Raw genomic sequence first — 19,142 nt, 5'->3', positions numbered from 1 at the left:
CTCTCTCTCTCTCTCTCTTGCCCTCCCTCATTCACTCCCACAGCTTATTCAGTTATGCTAAAACACAGCAATCCTTTCCAGAAAGCATTTGGGACTCTAAGTGTTGACATAAAAAGGGGGGCAGTTGGGATGTTTGGATCTCATGAGAGAATGACTTTGTCACCCAGAAGGAAAAAGATAAAAGTACAGTCTCATGTCCTTTTTGCAAATCCTTTGACCATCTCGTACATTTCTTCTCTTCAGAGTCACAGGAGCTAAAAAAGTTTCAGTCTATATATAACTCCTCCCTTGCCAGCATGGGTGCTGTTGGCAGCTGAGGTTATCTGAATCTCAGACGATTTGGTCGGCCAACAAGACCACTAAATCTTCCCGCTGACCTGGGATGACAGCTGAACCATGTCATAGTGCTCTGAAAGTACGGTGACAGCAGACACCCGACCCCTGAAGTTGCTCCAAGGAACCACCAACTGCTGACGTTTAGGTGGTCTTGGAATGAGAGCGTGAGCCAAACTTTCCAACGCTTCTGTAGTTACATTTGCTCGCTGTCTCTGCCACAATGTAAATTTAGACAGTGAGGTCAGCGCAATAGCACACTAGTCATTGAACTCGAGAATTCATGAGGTTCACTTGCTTCAATAAGGTCCAAAAGAGGAACAGTATCAACAAATTACTTCAGTGCTAGAATAGCACTCATTAGATCAGACCTCCTTCAAGGCTGGACAGTCCAAAACATGTCAGTCCAAATTGACGTTCACCCCGTTTGCCTGGAATGGAGTGTGTAGGGGGATCTTGGCCATTCTTTGTACATACTCAAGTCTTGCTAAGTTTTCTCATCGTCTATCACAGTATCTGTGACGGGCCATGGGGGGGATGAAGCTGCTGAGTTACAATGCTGATATTTTTGGAGATAGGCGCCCGTGCGCTTGGCTTAAAAAAAATGGATGCATCTTAATTGTCATGCCGGGGCAAGTCAAATTTACCGTGTTTCACACACGGATTCAGGATTGAGTGTGAAAGGTGGTCTCCAAGTGCCCATCCAAAGTAGCCAAGTTTACATCATCCGCAAGTAGAGATCTTGCAGTTCCGTTTACCGTAAGTGCACTTTGCATTCGCCGATATCCTGCATGCACAACGAACACTCCACCCATGTGCAGTCAGCATAAAAATGGGTGACACTTTATATTCATGCCGGGGCAAGCCTAGTCTATGCATTTGGGGCCGTAATGCGCCTCACTGGGCTCTCCGACGCACTGAGCTGTTGTCGCACCTGATAATTTGGTCACCGAAAGTATACTGCCAAGGGTGTGAAAATAGAAGCATCATCATTTTCGTGCCAAGACAAGTGTCATGTTTAGCATGTTTGTGAATTTGGTAGACTGCATGCGCCTCACTAGGCGTTCCAGCAGAGAGCATTTTCTATGACAACGTATCATTGTTTTTATTTGTACTTTATTTTTCCATATTCTTGTTCATCAATCACCGAGCTTTTTGGTCCAATGTTCAGAATTTCAACAAAACGTACCTCCAATTTTTCACTTGGCTGACTGCTGCTGCTGAGACTTAGGTTTTCTCCACTTAGATCCACCTGCTTTCAGTCAACACTCCAACTGTGACACATGGTTTTGTTCAAATGAGCTCAAACAAAAGGGCCCAAAGCCAACAATCATGTAATTGGTTATTTCTTTGATTCTACTGAGAATATGGATCATTTTGAACTTTTGCTGATGCATACCATGTGTTGAGTAAAGACAGCGATGTACACTGTGAATACAGTGCTCCCATGATGTCAGGCCACTGATGGTGTAGGGGTTCATTTGTCCGACTTCCTTCAAGGCAGTGTGGGTTCAATTCCAACTCGGATGCTGTAAATATGAGTATGAATGTTTGTCTGTCTCTATATTTGCCCCGTGATTGGCGACCTGCTCAGGGTCTAGCCCGACTGTCCCATAAAATCAGGGATTGGCTACAATGGATGGGCAGATCATTTATGCCATGTCAGACTGAGACTGAGACTGAATTCTATCTATCTATCTATCTATCTATCTATCTATCTGTCTATCTGTCTGTCTGTCTGTCTGTCTATCTATCCAAAAATATAATATTGTAAAAAAAAAAAAAAAAAAAAAGACCACGTGAGTTTTTCAGCAAAGAGTTCCCAAAAAAATAGTAACTAGGAGAATTTGCTAAAGCTGAACGACAAGTTTATACCATTCTTAGTATTGCACAAGTGTGAGATAAGTTAATCGTGAAGGTTAAAAACAAAATACTGAACAAGATGTTATCAAAGTCAAATTTCAGTTCATTTTGCATCAAGAACAATTCTTGGCAATTCAATGAAAATCCCCCTACTCAAACTAAAAACACACCATTCAAACCTTGAAACGTGTTAAACCGAGGACTCTCTGAACTATAGTGGAACTTCGTTACGAGGGAAATAACAAATCTGTACGTTATAACGGAAGTTCATTGGAACCATTCTCAATAAAATGGCCGCCAACTATGATGTATAATAGAGTATGAACATTTATAGATGTAAAAACATGAACATGCAATGCAGTATAAACATGTCAATTACAAATACGTGTATACAGTATGAAGAAAAAAAAGATTTTATAAGATGTGAAACAAATAACTGTCGCGTTCCGACTTCATCTCTGAAAACATTCAGTCAGCATATTAAAAGTGCTCCAGGTCAGGCTGTTCAGCGGTCCGAAGCTGTTTACGAACTCTACCATGATTTTGTTGCCATTACCGATGATTGTCGGAATCGTTGACTTTGCCAATTCATAGTCTCGCCTGAGCTTCGACTGGGAGACTCCCTTTCGAATGTGAGATACAATTTCGGCCTTCACACACAGCGAGATTGCTTCCGTTTACCAGACATGTTTTTCAAACCATTTGCTCAGGACCGCGCCGTGCCTCCGGAAGTACAACAATGTATGAATGGGTCGGTAGCATTGCTAAGTAACAGAGGGAAATCCCGCACTGTCCATTTTGTTCATAAGCAAGGTCGCGGCAGTAGTTAGCTTCTCACGGTGCATTGTAAGAAAGTCTTTTTCACTATTTTGTTGGGGAAAATTTGGTCGTTATACTGAAGTTTACTTTATAAAGGTGTTTGTTGTAAGCAAAATCGGCAAAAGGAAAATGAATGATGTGAAATCCGGACTTTGGAATGTGAACGTTGTAGGAGTGAAAACGTTGTAAATGGAGTACTTTGAAAAGAGGTTCGACTGTATAAGTGAACACATGTAAGGTGGCACAGAAGTCTTAACTTGTTTCAATGTTAGTCCACTCACTTCCTGTAATTTGTTTCATGTTTTTCTTTTCACACTCCTTGGGAAGGCCAGGCCTTTTGGAAGTTTCACAAACAAAGCCACGAAAAGCGAAAGAAAGGCAAAAAATGTCCCGTGTAACAAATATATGATGAAGAATTGCACTCAAAATAGCTTGTACAAGAAGCTTTTACTCATCATGTGCCAAAACTCCTCACTGTATGAAACCACTTGTCTCTTTTGCATAGCTATATTTACGCACTGGTTTAAACAGAACATTTGTGGTTAGAATGTTTGCTTCAGCGTAAAGAGTTCAAGAGAATTTGGCTTGACAACAGCAATACTCTGTATGACGCAGTGTGTACTTGTCCACGTCGAGGAAAACACCTGGTAAATATGCCGTAAAAAATTAGAAACAAAAAACAAACAAAAGATGCATCAAACGGATCAAGTCACGGGGGGATTATTTTCGATGATCATGTGACTCTTGCATTCACTCCATCTTCCGTGATCCATGTTGGTCTGATCCAAGAGCAGTATTGTCCTTATGTAGTCATTATCAACCTGGGAGGGTGTTGTGCTGATGTCATGTTCTTGATGAAGTGAAAGCACACTGCACAGGCCATCCGCTTGATAACTTCTGACTTCCCTCAGCTATCACTTTATTTCTGTGTGTGTGCTTGTGTGCATGTGTGTGTGTGTGCGCGTGTGTGTGTGTGTGTGTGTGTGTGTGTGTGTGTGTGTGTGTGTGTGTGTGTGTGTGTGTGTGTGTGTGTGTGTGTGTGTGTGTGTGTGTGTGTGTGTGTGTGTGTGAGAGCAAGTGCAAGACAGAACACTGACCAATACTTTTTGGGTTGTACTTATTGTTTCACCTAAAGATATAAAAGCAAAGCAAAACAACATTTTCCTCGTCACATTCATTATGATGACATCTTCCGACTTGCGGTATCAAAGAGGAAGGGTGATCCAAAATGAGGTCATGAGAAGTATATTTTGATGGAAGGCCATAATTCCCACACCCTAAAGTGAAGTCATGTGGTGGGAAGCAGCGAGGAAGAGGCTTGTTTTGATTTCACTCTTTATACAGTGCATATCATACGCACATGACCTGTCCAGGCCAATGTGTTATGAATCCCGGAAGAACCGTGGGCAGTGTGAGGAGCACCATTCCCACACTAACTTGATCAATGTACATTAACCCTTGACATGGCCATGCAATTGATAATTGGTGCTTTGTGCAAAAAAACTTTTATTACTCCACTCTCCTTTGGGGCTCAGTGACTGTGTCTGTTGTCAAAACACTGCTGCCGCTTTAGCAACCTACTCAGGAACACTTTTTTTTTTTTTGGTCTCATTCAAGAAACTGTGACCCAGGGCCAAGGCCATAAGGGGATTATAAAGGGAGGCGGTAATATCGTCACTGAAAAAGGTCATGCAAAAAGGAAATATCAAACATTCTTTTACTGTGAATCTTGAATCTTTTTTTAAGGTTGCAGACCAGTCTGAGAGAAGAATGCCTGCATGAATCTGTTGAAAAACCAAAGATTTCCTTCAGTGTGTCTGTGTATTAGGGTCCAATTACCGAAGATTACATATTCACTCATGCTAATAGTCTTCGGACAGTAGGCGGGGGACACCCTGAACTGGTTGCCAGGCAATCGCAGGGCACAGAGAGACGAACAACCATCCGCGCTCACACCCACACCTGGGGACAATTTTGAGCGTTCAATCAGCCTGACATGCATGTTTTTGGAATGTGGGAGGAAACCAGAGTACCCGGAGAAAACCCACGCAGGTACGGGGAGAACATGCAAACTCCACACAGGAAGGCTGGAGCTGGCTCGAACTCGGTATCTCTGCACTGTGAGGTTGACGCGCTAACCACTGGACCACCGGGCCGCCCTTCTCTCTCTCTCTCTCTTTCTCTCTCTCTCTCCTCTCTCTGTCTCTAGAGAGAGGTGTGTGTGTGTGTGTGTGTGTGTGCGCGCGCGCGCACGTGCGCGTGCGTGTGCGCGTGCGCGCGCGCGTCAAATAATATGTCACTGCCCAAATGGTTTGAGTGTCTTTAGGGGCCACAGTAACAAGACAACATAATCATAGTACCACACTTGCACCAAGCAATTCTAAATGTTTTAGTCTTTACATCTGGTTTCACTTTTTGTATTTTTGTTCTTATGGGACCCATGAGACCTCCAGAAAAATAACAGAATGCTGACCCAGAGGTTATTGTTGATCATGCTACAGACTTTACCTTTCCTTTGGCTTCTGTGTTTATTGGCGTCAGCCAGTTATTTTGGACTGCCTTAGAAATTAAATACACGCGAGTTAGTATGTTTTCTTCTGAGCTTCCGCCTATAGTTTTGACTTAACAACCCAGAAAAGTTAATTACATGTTAAATATAATTTCCTTGTACGTTTTATGGCACGAGGGGTTTATCCTATCTCTCAAGATGATTACATTGTTAGGCTTTGCAAGAAATTATAATAAGCCTTTATAGAATTTAGAAAAAAATAATGCACAGTGAAAACTTGTTAAAGGACACCTTTTTACAATATTTCTTAGCACCTGTTCTCATTATTTTGATTGCACAATTCTCCAAAGATGTAAAGCATGTTTCCTTCAAGCTTTTAATTTGTCACTCCTAGTTAAGGTTTTCTGTGAAACGGACATGTAAAATAAAAGAGAATTAAATATACGGTAATGTTGTGTATTCAAATCACCAAATGCTCAAGCAAATCATATTTCATCTCACCAAAGTCTGCCATCGCATGTGAAAATTTATTGACAGGCCAACAGAAATCAAGGCAGCTGTTATGGAAATTAGGAACCTTCAACCAACTGCTACACACAGAGTAGCAACACATGTTGACAGAGCTTTAAAATGTTTTCACAGACATATATTCTTTTTATATCTAGAGCTCACGTAAGGACCTTCTCGACTTCTTTTGTTTCATCAGTACTGCCTGAGGCGTGCCACTCTAAAATCAGACTTGCCTATATTCTCTAACAGAGAACTCTGCTACCTGTACTCTGACTTCCTCACACATTCCAAAACCGTGCATGTTAAACATTCATAATTAAAAACAAACAAACAAATATTCTGTATATAAATATATCTTATTGATTCGATTTTTTCCTCTTCCTTTCTCCTATCTATCTATCTATCTATCTATCTATCTATCTATCTATCTATCTATCTATCTATCTATCTATCTATCTATCTATCTATCTATCTATCTATCTATCTATCTATCTATCTATCTATCTATCCGCCTACCCGCCTGCCTGTCTGTTTTTCCGTCCTCTATCAAATGTTATTTTATCTTGAGGGATTATGCAGACAGAAAATGTGTTTTAAAACGGCACTTAAAATTGTGGGAGAGAGTCGGAGTGATTGCTGAAGTGAATTCATCAGATCAACTCCAAGGCTCAAAGCGCTGGACCCAAAAGGATTTGCGGGCTGATATTACAATGCAGAGCATCCATCCATCCATCCATTTTCTGATCCGCTTTATCCTTACAAGGGTCGCGGGGCATGCTTCAGCAGTAGGCGGGGGACACCCTGAACCGGTTGCCAGCCAATCGCAGGGCACACAGAGACGAACAATGATCCGTGCTCACATTCACACCTCGCAAAAATTTTGAGTGTTCAATCAGCCTGCCGTGCATGTCTTTGGAATGTGGGAGGAAACCCACGCAAGCACGGGGAGAACATGCAAACTCCACACAGGAAGGGCGGAACTGGAATCGAACTCGGTACCTCTGCACTGTGAGATCGACGCGCTAACCCCCCGCCCCCCAATCCGGAGCATGGAGCATGAAATGCGGTGAGTATGGGATGGAGAATAGAAAGGGCAGAGTTAAGACTTGGTAAAGTGGTGCCAGGTTTCGGAAAATCGGCCCGGCGAATGTATCTTGGGAAATCTAGTTGACAATTTATGTTTAAAAATACATACAAATTATAATATACACAGCAGTGTCTCTGAAATACCGCCGTCTTCTGGCCATGAATCGTTACTACATCAACAACGAACGACTGAAGGGCAACCTTGAACCCCGCCTGCGCCCTCTCATTGGTGGAATTTACGAGTTTCGCAATCTCATTGGCTATTTTGGCGTCAATGACGAATGCGGAAATATGAAGAAGAAAACCAAGAGCGGTGAGAAGCGTGGGTAATGTGTCTCATATGACTTTTTTCGTTGTTTGTATATAATAGGTAATTTCAGTTATGTTTACGGCGGACTCGGTTTCTTCTGCCATAATTTATAGCCTTTGTTAGCTCTTGATGAAGGAATGAGGAGTAAACGTTAGCTACCTTTTGCTAATACACTACAGTACAATACAATACATCTTTATTTATATAGCGCACAACATAAGACATGGACAGTAATGCAATCATACCCATATTCCAGCATACGCCTAATGCCTCCCCGTGCCACAGCTAATCATATAGATGTACTGTAATGCTGATGTTTTAAAAATTATTCATAGTTGTTAATATAGCAACTTGCTTGCTGAAGTCGGTGTCATCCAGTCAATGTTAACAGCCGTGACTAAATCATTTTCTACTCTACCTTATCATTGAACAAGTTCAATAATGTGTTTCAAATTCATTCATTAAATATTTTACTTAAAAAATGTTTTAAATTGAAAGTATTTCGAATGCTGTGCACTTCTGTGGAATGTACCGTTCTCCGTGTTGTATATTATTATGCCACAAGACGGCGCACATGGACCTTGGGCGTAAATGCAGCATCTTCACAGTATGAAGACATGAGAAAAAATCGATCCCCAGAGATGGAAACATAAACATAATGGGCGTCCGCAAGCAAAGTCTTGAATATAAGCGAAAATGAAAAGACAATCCTGTGGGAATTATGACAAAACGAGGACTAGATATTTCACTTTTCTGTGTTGTTTGTTTACAGTTTTTTTTTAACGTGAGACTGTCCCTGCCCTCATAGATTTCTTGTATGGTGCACGGGCGTGATGGTGGATGTCTTCTAAACTAAATTCTGTTTTAATAAATACACATTGTACGTTTTCTTGAATAGTAACTATATTTGAGGGGTTGTTTCAACAGAATGTATTTCATCGCCAGCATGCGTGAGATAAACAAATGCAATGTGAAGAAAAACTTTGATGAAAACTGAGTGCATAGAAGAAATCTGATGAACGTTCTGTATAGTAATAATACCATTTGTAAACTGTCAAGAGCCTTTGTGGACACCTGCATTGCCTGATAATACTGCTTCACATAATCCTCATGCTTACTTTGACTTTAATTGCATTCAATTGTGCGACCAATTTGACTTAGTATTAAGTCTTAAATATTAGATACCCATTCTAAAGACTTGTGGGAACATTTCTTCAACATATCTCTGTGATCATATATGAGAGTCCATCTTTTCTCTGTGAGCATTTCCAGACATTTATGTCTTCCAGGCAATAACTCAGGAAAATGGATCTGATTTTGCCGTATGTTTTTGTTCTTACTTTTTAGTGTGTATTTTAGAGAAATGGCTGCCTCTGGAAAAATTGCGTCTTTCCGCTTGCCTCCCTTGCCTACTGTCGGCGAGCTCATAAAGCTGTATGGCTTGAGAGCAGAGAAACAGCTTTCCCAAAACTTTCTTTTGGACTTGAGGCTCACAGGTTGGTCATATTTCCACACACACTGCACTCCTCTGACTCTCTCTGCAATGCACCAATACCTGCTACTTCCTATTCCTCATTATTTTGTCTACACCAGTGCACTTGACTGCACAGCACCACGCAGCCGTGTTTCCAGAATTAAAGCAGACAGGCTTTCCTGTTTGGGTCATGTTGAGGAGATCTCCTGCTAAACCGAATAAAGCTAGTCATCAGCCCTTGTGGAGCTTAACATAATTATATATAATGCACTGCAAGTCTGATGCGCCCTTCTGTGAATGGACAAGGTGACCGTTAGATTAATGCATATCATCTTCATATATCGCTACATCACATTCTATTCATCTAAATTTGGATATGCAATACTGATAAAGCTTTTTGATGGGAACCTGTTGTGTAATTTACATGATGTATGGCTTCTATTAGGCAAAAAAGAATGTTATTCACTAATCACATGGAGAGCGGCCTTAATTTGATCATCCATCTCCCATCTTTTCAGACAAACTAGTGCGGCAGGCAGGAAATTTGAACAATGCCCATGTGTGTGAAGTTGGTCCGGGTCCTGGAGGCTTGACCCGGTCCATTCTGAATGCCGGGGCAACGGACCTGCTTGTGGTGGAGAAGGATTCACGCTTCATCCCCGGATTAAAGGTAAATGAGACTCTCCACTCAAGATGGGTAAATGTCATTGCACCAGCATGTCATTGGTTTATTGTAGAGAGAAAGTTTACACATGTGATTCTATTCTTTTTAACATTTTTTAATTCATCTGTTTTCTTCTGCTGCATCATTACCACCCGGAGGGAGACTGATGAGGCTGCATCGTTTCAGTGAACGCTCCGTCATATTTGTAATTGGATGTTGTTGCATCTCTGTTTCCGCAGCTGTTGTCTGAAGCTGCACCAGGCAAGTTGAGGATTGTCCATGGTGACATTCTTACCTACAGAATGGACAGAGGGTTCCCAGGAATCATTTGTCAGCCGTGGGAAGAGGGTGAGATTATTTTACTAATGTCACACTGTGTTCCAGTGATTACAGCGCATTTTGACTTATCCCTCAAAGCTGTAGAACTCTCTCCATGTACTGTATACTACAATGATAATACAGTACATTGAAGCGCACATACAATAACGCTGTGTCAAGTGTTTGTAGATTCTCGGGCATTCAGCTCATGAGGCAACTGGTCAGATACATCTGAGGTTGTTTAAAACATTTCACCTTTAGTCCAAACTACTTCTCTACTTCGAAATCTTAGGTGTGAGTAACCTCCTCTATTTCATATTTTGTGAACTGTGATAGAAGATAGAGGATTTCTCTCTGTCCTTGAAATTCTGCCGCCAACCCTACTGCAAATAAAATTACAACCTGCCCATGCTGTTAATTTATTTTGCCTGCGAGACATGTCTCTGTCAGTTCTCAACTCAGTTCAATTGAGAACTAATGAGTTAAACTTGGATAATTGTGTGATAAAAGAAAAAAAAAGGTTGAAATTGATGAAAAGGGATAGCCCGCCGGCCATTTTCCTCCTGTGCTTTTGTGGGCTATCCTCGGGTACTTCAGCTTGCTCCCACATTTTAAAAAACATCTGTTAGGTTATTTAGAGAGTCCAGCTTTGTCACGTGCCCTGCAATTGACTGGCGACCAGTTGCCATCCACCTCAGTCATTTAGGTTAGGCGCCAACTCATCCTTGACTCTTAAAAGGGTAAGCAGTTGAATGTGGATGGATGGAATTAGGGTCACATACAGATATGAGTATAAATTAATTTGAACGATTGAACTTGATGATGCTTTTTGGAAATACAAAGAATCCATTCCAGAATAAAACGATCTCTACCCTGAAACCTTTATTAACTGCATGGTCAATGAACTAAATAACATTTAAACATTCTACACTGTAAAAGTGTAAAAAGAATGTCACCACTGCGGTCATAAGCATGAAACAGTCAATGTGTAGTCATTCTTTGCTGATGTGCAACAAAAACGGTCACTCGCAAAGAAGATATTGTGGGAGGTTGCAGGTCACCTTGCTAAACACAGATCATTTCTATTCCGTACAACTATCCCTTTTCTACAGTGATTGTCCACATTAGAGTCAAGCGGATGAGCTGGAGTCTAACTCTGGTGAAGTTGGGCGAGAGGCCGAGTACATTATTTGCCCCACTCTAAATTGTATGTTCAACTTCAGAGTTTCCACTGTACTTGAATTTGTTTTGCCAGCCAATGAGATGATACCTGCTAATGTAAGCCCTGATGTGCGTGTGTTTCACAGATCCACCAAACCTTCACATCATAGGCAATTTACCCTTCAGTGTTTCCACCCCGCTGATTATCAGCTGGCTGGAAAACATAGCCAACAGGACCGGGCCTTTTGCTTATGGACGCACCCAACTCACGCTCACCTTTCAGAAGGAGGTCGCACAGGTGCGAGAGTTACATCTTGTCTGTCCGTTTGTCTGGAGACCGCTTTCACGTCTCGGAGAGTCCTGGTAGAAACGTATGACTGAATGAAAAGATGAATATGGGCCAAACATAAAATTGAATTGGTAAATGTGTGAATGAGTAGCAACTATATAAGGAGTGTGAATTTGTTCACAATAAACATCATAACTAAACAAGATGGAGAAAAAAAACGACCCTGATTGCATGGCTGAGTAATCTTTTATGATTTGCAGGCATGCAGTACGCTTACGTTCCTCAATTTGCGTGGTTACTACACCAACTGCGAAGAAATGTTGAATGAGCTCATCCTGTGACGGTATCTTGTCAAACATGCATCAGTGAATACTCCTGTGTTGCTTTGTATTGTCTTCTCCAACCAGAGGTTGACAGCCAGCACAAAGAGCAAACAGAGGAGCCGTCTGTCCATCATGGCGCAGTATCTCTGCACCGTCCACCAGTGTTTCACCATCCCCGGAAAGGCCTTTGTCCCCAAACCAAAGGTAGGAAGGAGTTGAATATTGGTCCGTCTTTACTTTCAGTGCAGTGTGTCAAACCAAGCGTAACCTAATTGTATATTTTGTTACTGAGGCACTCTGTTTAGTAATCTCCATGGAGTCGTTTGATTGCTGCCCCTTCAATAATCATCGTCTGATGTGTTTGCTTAAGCGTAGAAAATCCACACATGCCTCCTTAGGGGTGTGTTGCTGAAAATAGCATTTCATCTTTCACAGTACATTTGATTTCTTTATATGTTTATTTTCCAAAAGCTCAGTGTTTATTTCAATCAGTTGCAACATTGTAGCTGAAAGACCATCAATGCCAGATGGATTTGTTGTTCTTATTTCATGCTTGTTGCTGGTGGACAATTGAGGAACCTCGACGTTAAATCTGTGGCCTTCTTCATTTGGACCCATGTGCCCATCACAAGTCCCTTGTCATGTCACCATCACTCATCCCTCCCTCACCCTTCTCGCTTCAAGGCTTCATTAAGGCTGTGTTGAATCACTTTTGTCTCTCTTCTGTCTTTGGACCATTTCTGGGATGTAATGATGCCTGGTGGGTATTTGAGATGTGGCACCCTAGCGCTGCTCCTCGTAATGAGGCCCAAGTTCTTTTTTAGGCCCCATTTCTGCCCGTGTCTGTTAGCCTGTGTGCGGATCAGCCGAGGAAGAAAGGCACAAGACGCTTACATAACACGTAAATGCAAGATGCTTTTGCTTTATTTTCAGGGTCCGGATTCATAGTAAGACTAGAGGGCGGATCAAAAATAAAAAGCCTTGCCGGAAAGACTCATAAATTAAAACATATCAGCGCTGGTGTATAGACAGCTGCATCGAGATGTTTATTTTGAGATAATAGACAGGAAGCCTCCTTAAAGACTAAGGAGGTCCCTTACAACCTAGTACAAATGAAATCGTGTTTTTCTTCAAGTTTCTGAATTAAAGGAGCAGTGTAAAGTTCATGTCAGGGATGGACTTTTGGTCCCTTGAAGATTCTGTGGTGCTTTAGGACACACTTTGCATAAATAAATCATTCCCTGTGAGAAGCAAAACGAGGCAGAGTGAATGGGACCAGGGCTGATTTCTCATTCTCTTCGAAGAGATGGCTCCGCTGATTATTTCATCACAGTCGGCTGCCACTCAGCACGTTACTTTTATTTACTCTTGTGTGTCTTACTCCTGTCTGACATCACCGTGCAAATTAATAGACATCAGCATGCTGTGCTATAAATATACTGTACATAAAGACACGATCCATACAAACACGATTACAGAGGGATCACACTGCACTGCGGATGGTTCAGCACCTCCCACATGCCCATACAGGCCATCTTTCCCGCTCTAAATGTTTTAATGGGCACTTGGTAGAAATGATATCATTAGGAAGGATGATGGCGCTTTGATGAGCAGACCCCCTGGTGCCGGTGCCCTATAAAAGATCACGGCGCTCAGAGTGCGTTAATGCGTGTGTGTGTACTAAGCTCTAGACACTATATATGGACTTAAGTTCTGGGACTCCGGGCCACTATGCCGACAGGGAATGAAAATAGTGTAGGTGCTGCTTTTCAGCTTCACACCTTCCACTTTTGTGGGGACTTTTCTCGATCTTGAGAATGTGTTTGTTGGTACTCTGTCCGGAAGAGCAGTGGTGAGGTCAGAGGTCACAATGTTTGGTGACAGGGCATGGCTAACAATCTATGTAGTTGTTCATCTGAGAGGTGTTTGATGAGGTTAAGGTCAAGTTCTTCCACACCAATATCATCCAAGTGTACCCTGCTTGTGCACTGGAGCACAGTAATGTGAGAACAGAAAAGGTTCTTCCTCTCTTCAAATAGAATTATTACCAATGTCCTTGTAAATGAGGGATAACTATTCAAATCAAACATAAAGGTCAAGCACAACCACTTATTAGGTAATTAATTAAGAGACTATTGTCTGTGGGTATGTTTCTTGTTGTCTACCATGGATGATATACAAGAGTGTTGTTCAAGAAATTACGGTAATGCATAACTTGCCCAAAAAGACCCCTGAAAAGCTGATTTTTTTGGCCTCACATTGCAGAGGCGCAGGGTTCGATTCCGGCTCCTGCCTTTCTGTGTGGAGTTTGCATGTTCTCCCCATGCCTATGTGGGTTTTCTCCGGGTACTCCGGTTTCCTCCCACATTCCAAAAACATGCGTGGCAGGTTTATGGAACACTACACATCAGGGGTAGGGAACTCCGGTTCCTCTCGAGACATATGCTGCCTATTTTATATCTCTTCAACACCCTGATTCAAATGATCAGTTCGGTGATCAAGCTCTGATGTGTTGGAGTAGGGAGGGGATCTAAAACAGGCAGGATATGGCTCTCTAGGAACCAGAGTTCCCGACCCCTGCTCAAAATTAATGTCCCTTGGTGTGAGTGATGGTTGTTTGCCTATGTGTGCCCTGTGATTGGCTGGCAACCAATTCAGGGTGTCCCCTGTCTACTGCCCAAAGACGGCTGGGATAGGGCTCCAGCATGCCCACGACCCTTGTGAGGGGGAAGTGGGCAGCAAAAAATAAATAAACAAATAAGTAGGTTATTCTTGAGCAATTATGGTATTTACTCCTGAAGTTCAAACTGTAGTAGTAGAGTGTACTTGATGAAACCATGTGTAGCCTTTCAATAAGCGAGTGGTTTATTTTCAATCCTCCGCTTTGACGCTGTGTTTTAAATTATTTTATCTATTGCCTCCATAAAGTATTTAAAAAAACAATTCCCAATATTTTTCTCATTCCATTCGTTTTTCCTGTGAAATCTTGAAATCATGTCAACGGGTGCTGTTTGCTTTTACACTTGACTGAGGGTAACCTTTTTCCGCATCATTACAGATACATTCCAATGTTCGACAATATTATGGTGAGGGAGGAAGATTTTTGAAAGACGTCCATGGCTTGAACACTGTGGATATTTTATGCCATGAAAAGACAGACGTAATTGTCAAATGAACATCTCTGTCAGGAACAAGAATGATATTTTTTGAAAGGCTGGAGTAGAAAATATGTTGCTGCTGATGTGTGGAGCTTATGGAGAGGAGCATTATGTAAAACAGTGGACCAGTGCTTAGCAAGCAAAACATTTCAGCTTACTCATGAAAATTAATTTTCAAACACACTATGCACTGATGAATGCCTTCACGTTTCAGCAAGACTTCAAGCCTTTAAACTGGAATATGCAGATTCCTTCCAGGCTGTGTTTGCCAACCTATTTTGGGCCAAGGCATCCATTTTGCAAAGAAAAAATCTCACGGCCAACCACCGAACAAAATTACTGAAATAATGATGACTGCACTGATTGACCAGCAGCAGTTTAGGGTTATTCACTTCTGTAATATATTTTTATGAGGATAACAGTTTTGGAAAATGGATGGGTGTATATCAGGCATATTTCAGGGTATCTGTGTATAAGCCCCCCAAAAATCATATACAGCATAAAATGGTAAAATATCTACAGGTACTTCATTGAGTAGGCAAGTGTGTTTGTGTGTACCACACACCTATAGACAATAAATCGGCTCACTGGTGTAATCGTGGGCATTATCTCTTCGCCTCTGAAGCTGCGGGCTCACTGATTATGTTAATGAAGAGGGATTTGCTCAAATTGATACACAAGAGGTATTTCTTTTTGTGTGCTCTTGGCATGGCTCAAACCCGAGCCTCGTGGTTCTGCTGTCTGTGAGTTGTGGTTCTCCTTAAACTGCTGAATAATTTATGCTATCTGGTAATAACAGTGCTTACTTACCTGTGCAATCAAATCCAAATGAGATTCAATACAGGAACTGTATAAAAACGGTCTCTCCTCGCACAAAGGTGGGGGGCTTTAAACCGTTTCTCTCTGCCGCACTTTGTGTTGCCAGTGGTGATTTTCACCTAATAGCAATTGTGATGTTACACATATGGCAATTAATGATGTATGACATTTTTTGGGGGGGGAAGTGGTTTGAAGTTGTGCACTCACAAGAAAAGCAATGAACCTTTTTCAGTAGCCAATAAAAGGCTGCAGGAGCGGCTGTGGTGCTGGACATGAAGCCAACAATGGAACGAGGAAGGAATTGTTGCATCTACTTTGCATTAATGGCTGCTGTTACCAATACAGGATTGACATGGGGGAGGGCTCCCTATTTTATCTGTCAGCCTTGTTCTCCTCACTCCCAGCTGCTTGTGTCTTATTGAGTGACTGAGATTGCCCTTGGGGGTTTTAGAGAGTCTCGTGATTGGATGCTTTGATGGTATTCTCTCGAATGGCATACACCCGAGGCAGATCACACCTGAGCCCCCGTTTCCGGAAATTTATGAATTTATTTATTTATTTTGTGGTCACTGCCCTGATACATTCTCACAAAGCCTGATCTTTGAATCTGTTCGGGAAACCCTCTGGGTTCTATACTTGTTGGCCATTTGCATCCACCTTACTTCCTTTTATAATTTTTTTTCCCCCCTAACCATTTTAGCCATGGAAATGAGAAAATAATTACATTTCCCAAAGGTAGGGATGGTCTTATTTTGGAATTTTCAGCTTCATTGGTTTAAATTTGTCATTGACATACTATTTACATAAAATTGTACCTTTTGGCTGAGGTCGTGGCCAGTTCCCACGTGGAGAATTGAAACCCATAAATGCGTATGTTATTATTATTTTTTTTAATTCCTTGTACGTAATTGACTGCAGTGAATCATAGGTTTTGTTCAACACTTTGACTCGATTTTTGTTTTTGTTTTGACCCAGATTATATCATTTATTGATGTTTCAGCAATGGAGCAAATTCCTCGGTGTGATGCAGTTTTGATCTTAAGAAGTAGAGATATACTCTGCTCACCATGGAGAAGAATTACATTGTCATTTAAAAAGTGCAAGTTCCCTATAATAACAAAAACTTGACGTGAAGAACATAAATCTTCAAAAGCTGCAGAATATCTGGGCCTGGTTTATTAAAGGTTTGTGTGTGCAAAAACAGATGGAAACTTGCACACAAATAATGTGGATGTAGAAGCTACTCAACTAACTAGCTGCACCCAGGATGACTTCTGCCAAGCTTGCAGTTCATTTCGGGGAGCACTACAATCACACGATTCAGCACTCGCAATGTAATTTATCAAACTGAGACAAATTGTGACAGCTGATTTTGCATCTTGAAATACACGCAGTGTTGCCAGCGTTGCACAGGCAAAATGAGAGGCGGCTTGGCAAACGAAATTGAGATGGACTGATGCCATTTTTTTCAGACTGAACACATACTTCAGATACTTAAATTTGAGTACTCACATATACTAAGTCCTAATACTTGATTCTTACGTTTTACAATTGTGATGATTTTTTTTTCAAAATTTTGTTTTACTTTTCTCAAGTATTCTTTGAATGACATCGCTCACCTCAGATTGCCGAACAGAAGCATTTTCGTTGTTAAGCACGTTGCCATAGGTCTCACTATGAACCTGGATGGGTTGCATTGAGAAAAATAATGAAAGAATGCCTAAAATTGTTTTAGCCCTAAGTATAACTTGGCCAAGTTTACTTCACACTTGACCTTTAAGATTGTCCATATTTGTGACAGTCACAACTTGCAGCCTCCTCATTGTGAGAAAATACAAGATGGAAATATTTTAAAGGAAAGAGCGTTTAGTGAAATAGCCATTCGGGTAGTGTTAAAAACTGAGACCAAAAAAAATATGTTGACCCTCTGGAAAAACGTGCTTAATTTGATATGATTATGTTCTCGAGATGTCCTACACGTTTGCTCGTTACAAGTGAGTAAGGAAAATGACCCATGTGGCGAAGCCTCATTTCAAGGATCGGCCAAAAGGCTGCTTCATGACAAGATGAATCTGATTGGTGAGCGAGGCATACCTCCAACAGATGGTCGGCTGTCGTGGCTGGTCGTCAGCCCGGTCTTGAGTAATGGTTACACCGGGCGGCTCAAGCCAGCTAACTGAGCCTCGCAGGAGGAAAGCCCTACAGCTGTTCGCCTTGTACACAGTCATCAGTTAAGACCACAGGCCAGATGAGCTGAGCCTAAATTAAATTTGTTAATGCCGCATTGAACATCCATTAGAGCTGGTGACTGTCCAGGGAGGATGCAGAAGCGTTCAGCTCACTTAGATTTTTGTTCTCCTCCCAGCTATGCTGTTAGCTTGTGTCCCAAGTATGAAGGTAGTCCTGTCTCTTAAATTCCGGATGGTGAAACCGTGCAGTGGCAGACACAGTGATGGATACCGTTGCTGTGACCCAATGTGGCAAGAGCGCAAATTTATTCCGCGGGACCCCATGTTTTTCCTCACCTCCTACCGTGCACACGCTCTATGGCCACCGCAATTTATCCCAGCCTCCTCCTGCCTCGTAAAACGGGTCAAACGTGGTATCAAGAGGATCGAGGGAAAGTTATTTTCAGGGACCCGTGCCAGCACATTAAACGCCTCAGGCTTTGGTCTTGTTAGAAGTTAAAAAAAAAAAAAAGGTTCTCCTCTTCCAGCCGTATGCAGCAGTTTTCAATGTCTAAACGTCAGATGTGCTCTTATATCTTTGTGATATCACCATAATGTCGCTATGGGAGAAACATGATTTGCTAGTTTGTTCAAATTGAGGCTGGATCTCTTTCACACCACAACCTAACAGTTTTTGAGACCCTGAGGTTCGCAGCCTCACCAAAACAAACCACTACAAAGGGCTGAAGCAAACAAATATTCAAATAAAACAGTCTGAATGGCTGCTGGTGAAGACATTCTACAGTTCAGTTGCCGTTCAGTTACAAATGAGCATTTAAATGGGACCAAAATATCTGTTCCACTTTTTAGCCTCCTTTTGTTAGTCTCCAATGGGTCAGTCAGTGCCTGAAATGCTGTCCACTGATTGGCTGACAGAGAGAAACACAGAAAACAGCCACAAATCAATAGAGACATTTGCATTGAATTAAATGGATAACGTCAACATGGAGCATTATTCGTTTGGATTTATTATTCACATATTTCATACAGATAACGGCATCCACCCCGCTCTGAAGTCGCATGTCGACTCGTGCTGAAATATTAAGCGGTCTCCTTTTGAACTGTCACAGTGTATTGTTTTCTTCCACGTAGTCCCTTTTCGACCCCATAGTGTGTACTGCCTTCGTCAGCAGTTTACTGGGCTGTCAAGGTCGCTGCCTTGGTTCCCCAGCTTTGCATGTGCACCGGGACTATGGGTACCTCCAAACAAACAAAGGAAGGTCACCCACCGGCGCGGCGTCGATAGGAACATTATATCTCGAGTATGATCATTCGCAA

At 41.9% G+C, this 19,142-nt stretch overlaps 1 protein-coding gene across 2 annotated transcripts in view; it reads left to right on the top strand.

The window, feature by feature from the left end:
• Positions 1 to 7,392: 7,392 nt before the first annotated feature.
• The window catches only part of tfb1m (transcription factor B1, mitochondrial), a 33,064-nt gene continuing 21,314 nt past the window's right edge, over positions 7,393 to 19,142 (top strand). The window contains exons 1-6 of one of the 2 annotated variants that reach the window (XM_086127610.1): positions 7,393 to 7,446; positions 8,778 to 8,926; positions 9,423 to 9,574; positions 9,808 to 9,916; positions 11,194 to 11,345; positions 11,744 to 11,863. In XM_086127610.1, coding sequence (XP_085983736.1) covers positions 7,412 to 7,446; positions 8,778 to 8,926; positions 9,423 to 9,574; positions 9,808 to 9,916; positions 11,194 to 11,345; positions 11,744 to 11,863 — 717 coding nt within the window. In that variant the 5' untranslated portion in view covers positions 7,393 to 7,411. The remainder of the gene's footprint in view (positions 7,447 to 8,777; positions 8,927 to 9,422; positions 9,575 to 9,807; positions 9,917 to 11,193; positions 11,346 to 11,743; positions 11,864 to 19,142) is intronic. The other variant, XM_086127611.1, reaches the window with a different exon arrangement.

This window comes from Hippocampus guttulatus, chromosome 13 (genome assembly GCF_054856545.1).
Source record: "Hippocampus guttulatus isolate MCC_2025c chromosome 13, RoL_Hgut_1.0, whole genome shotgun sequence".
Classification (NCBI taxonomy): domain Eukaryota; kingdom Metazoa; phylum Chordata; class Actinopteri; order Syngnathiformes; family Syngnathidae; genus Hippocampus; species Hippocampus guttulatus.
Note: the sequence above shows the minus strand (reverse complement) of the source record. Positions and strands in the feature narration are given on the sequence as shown.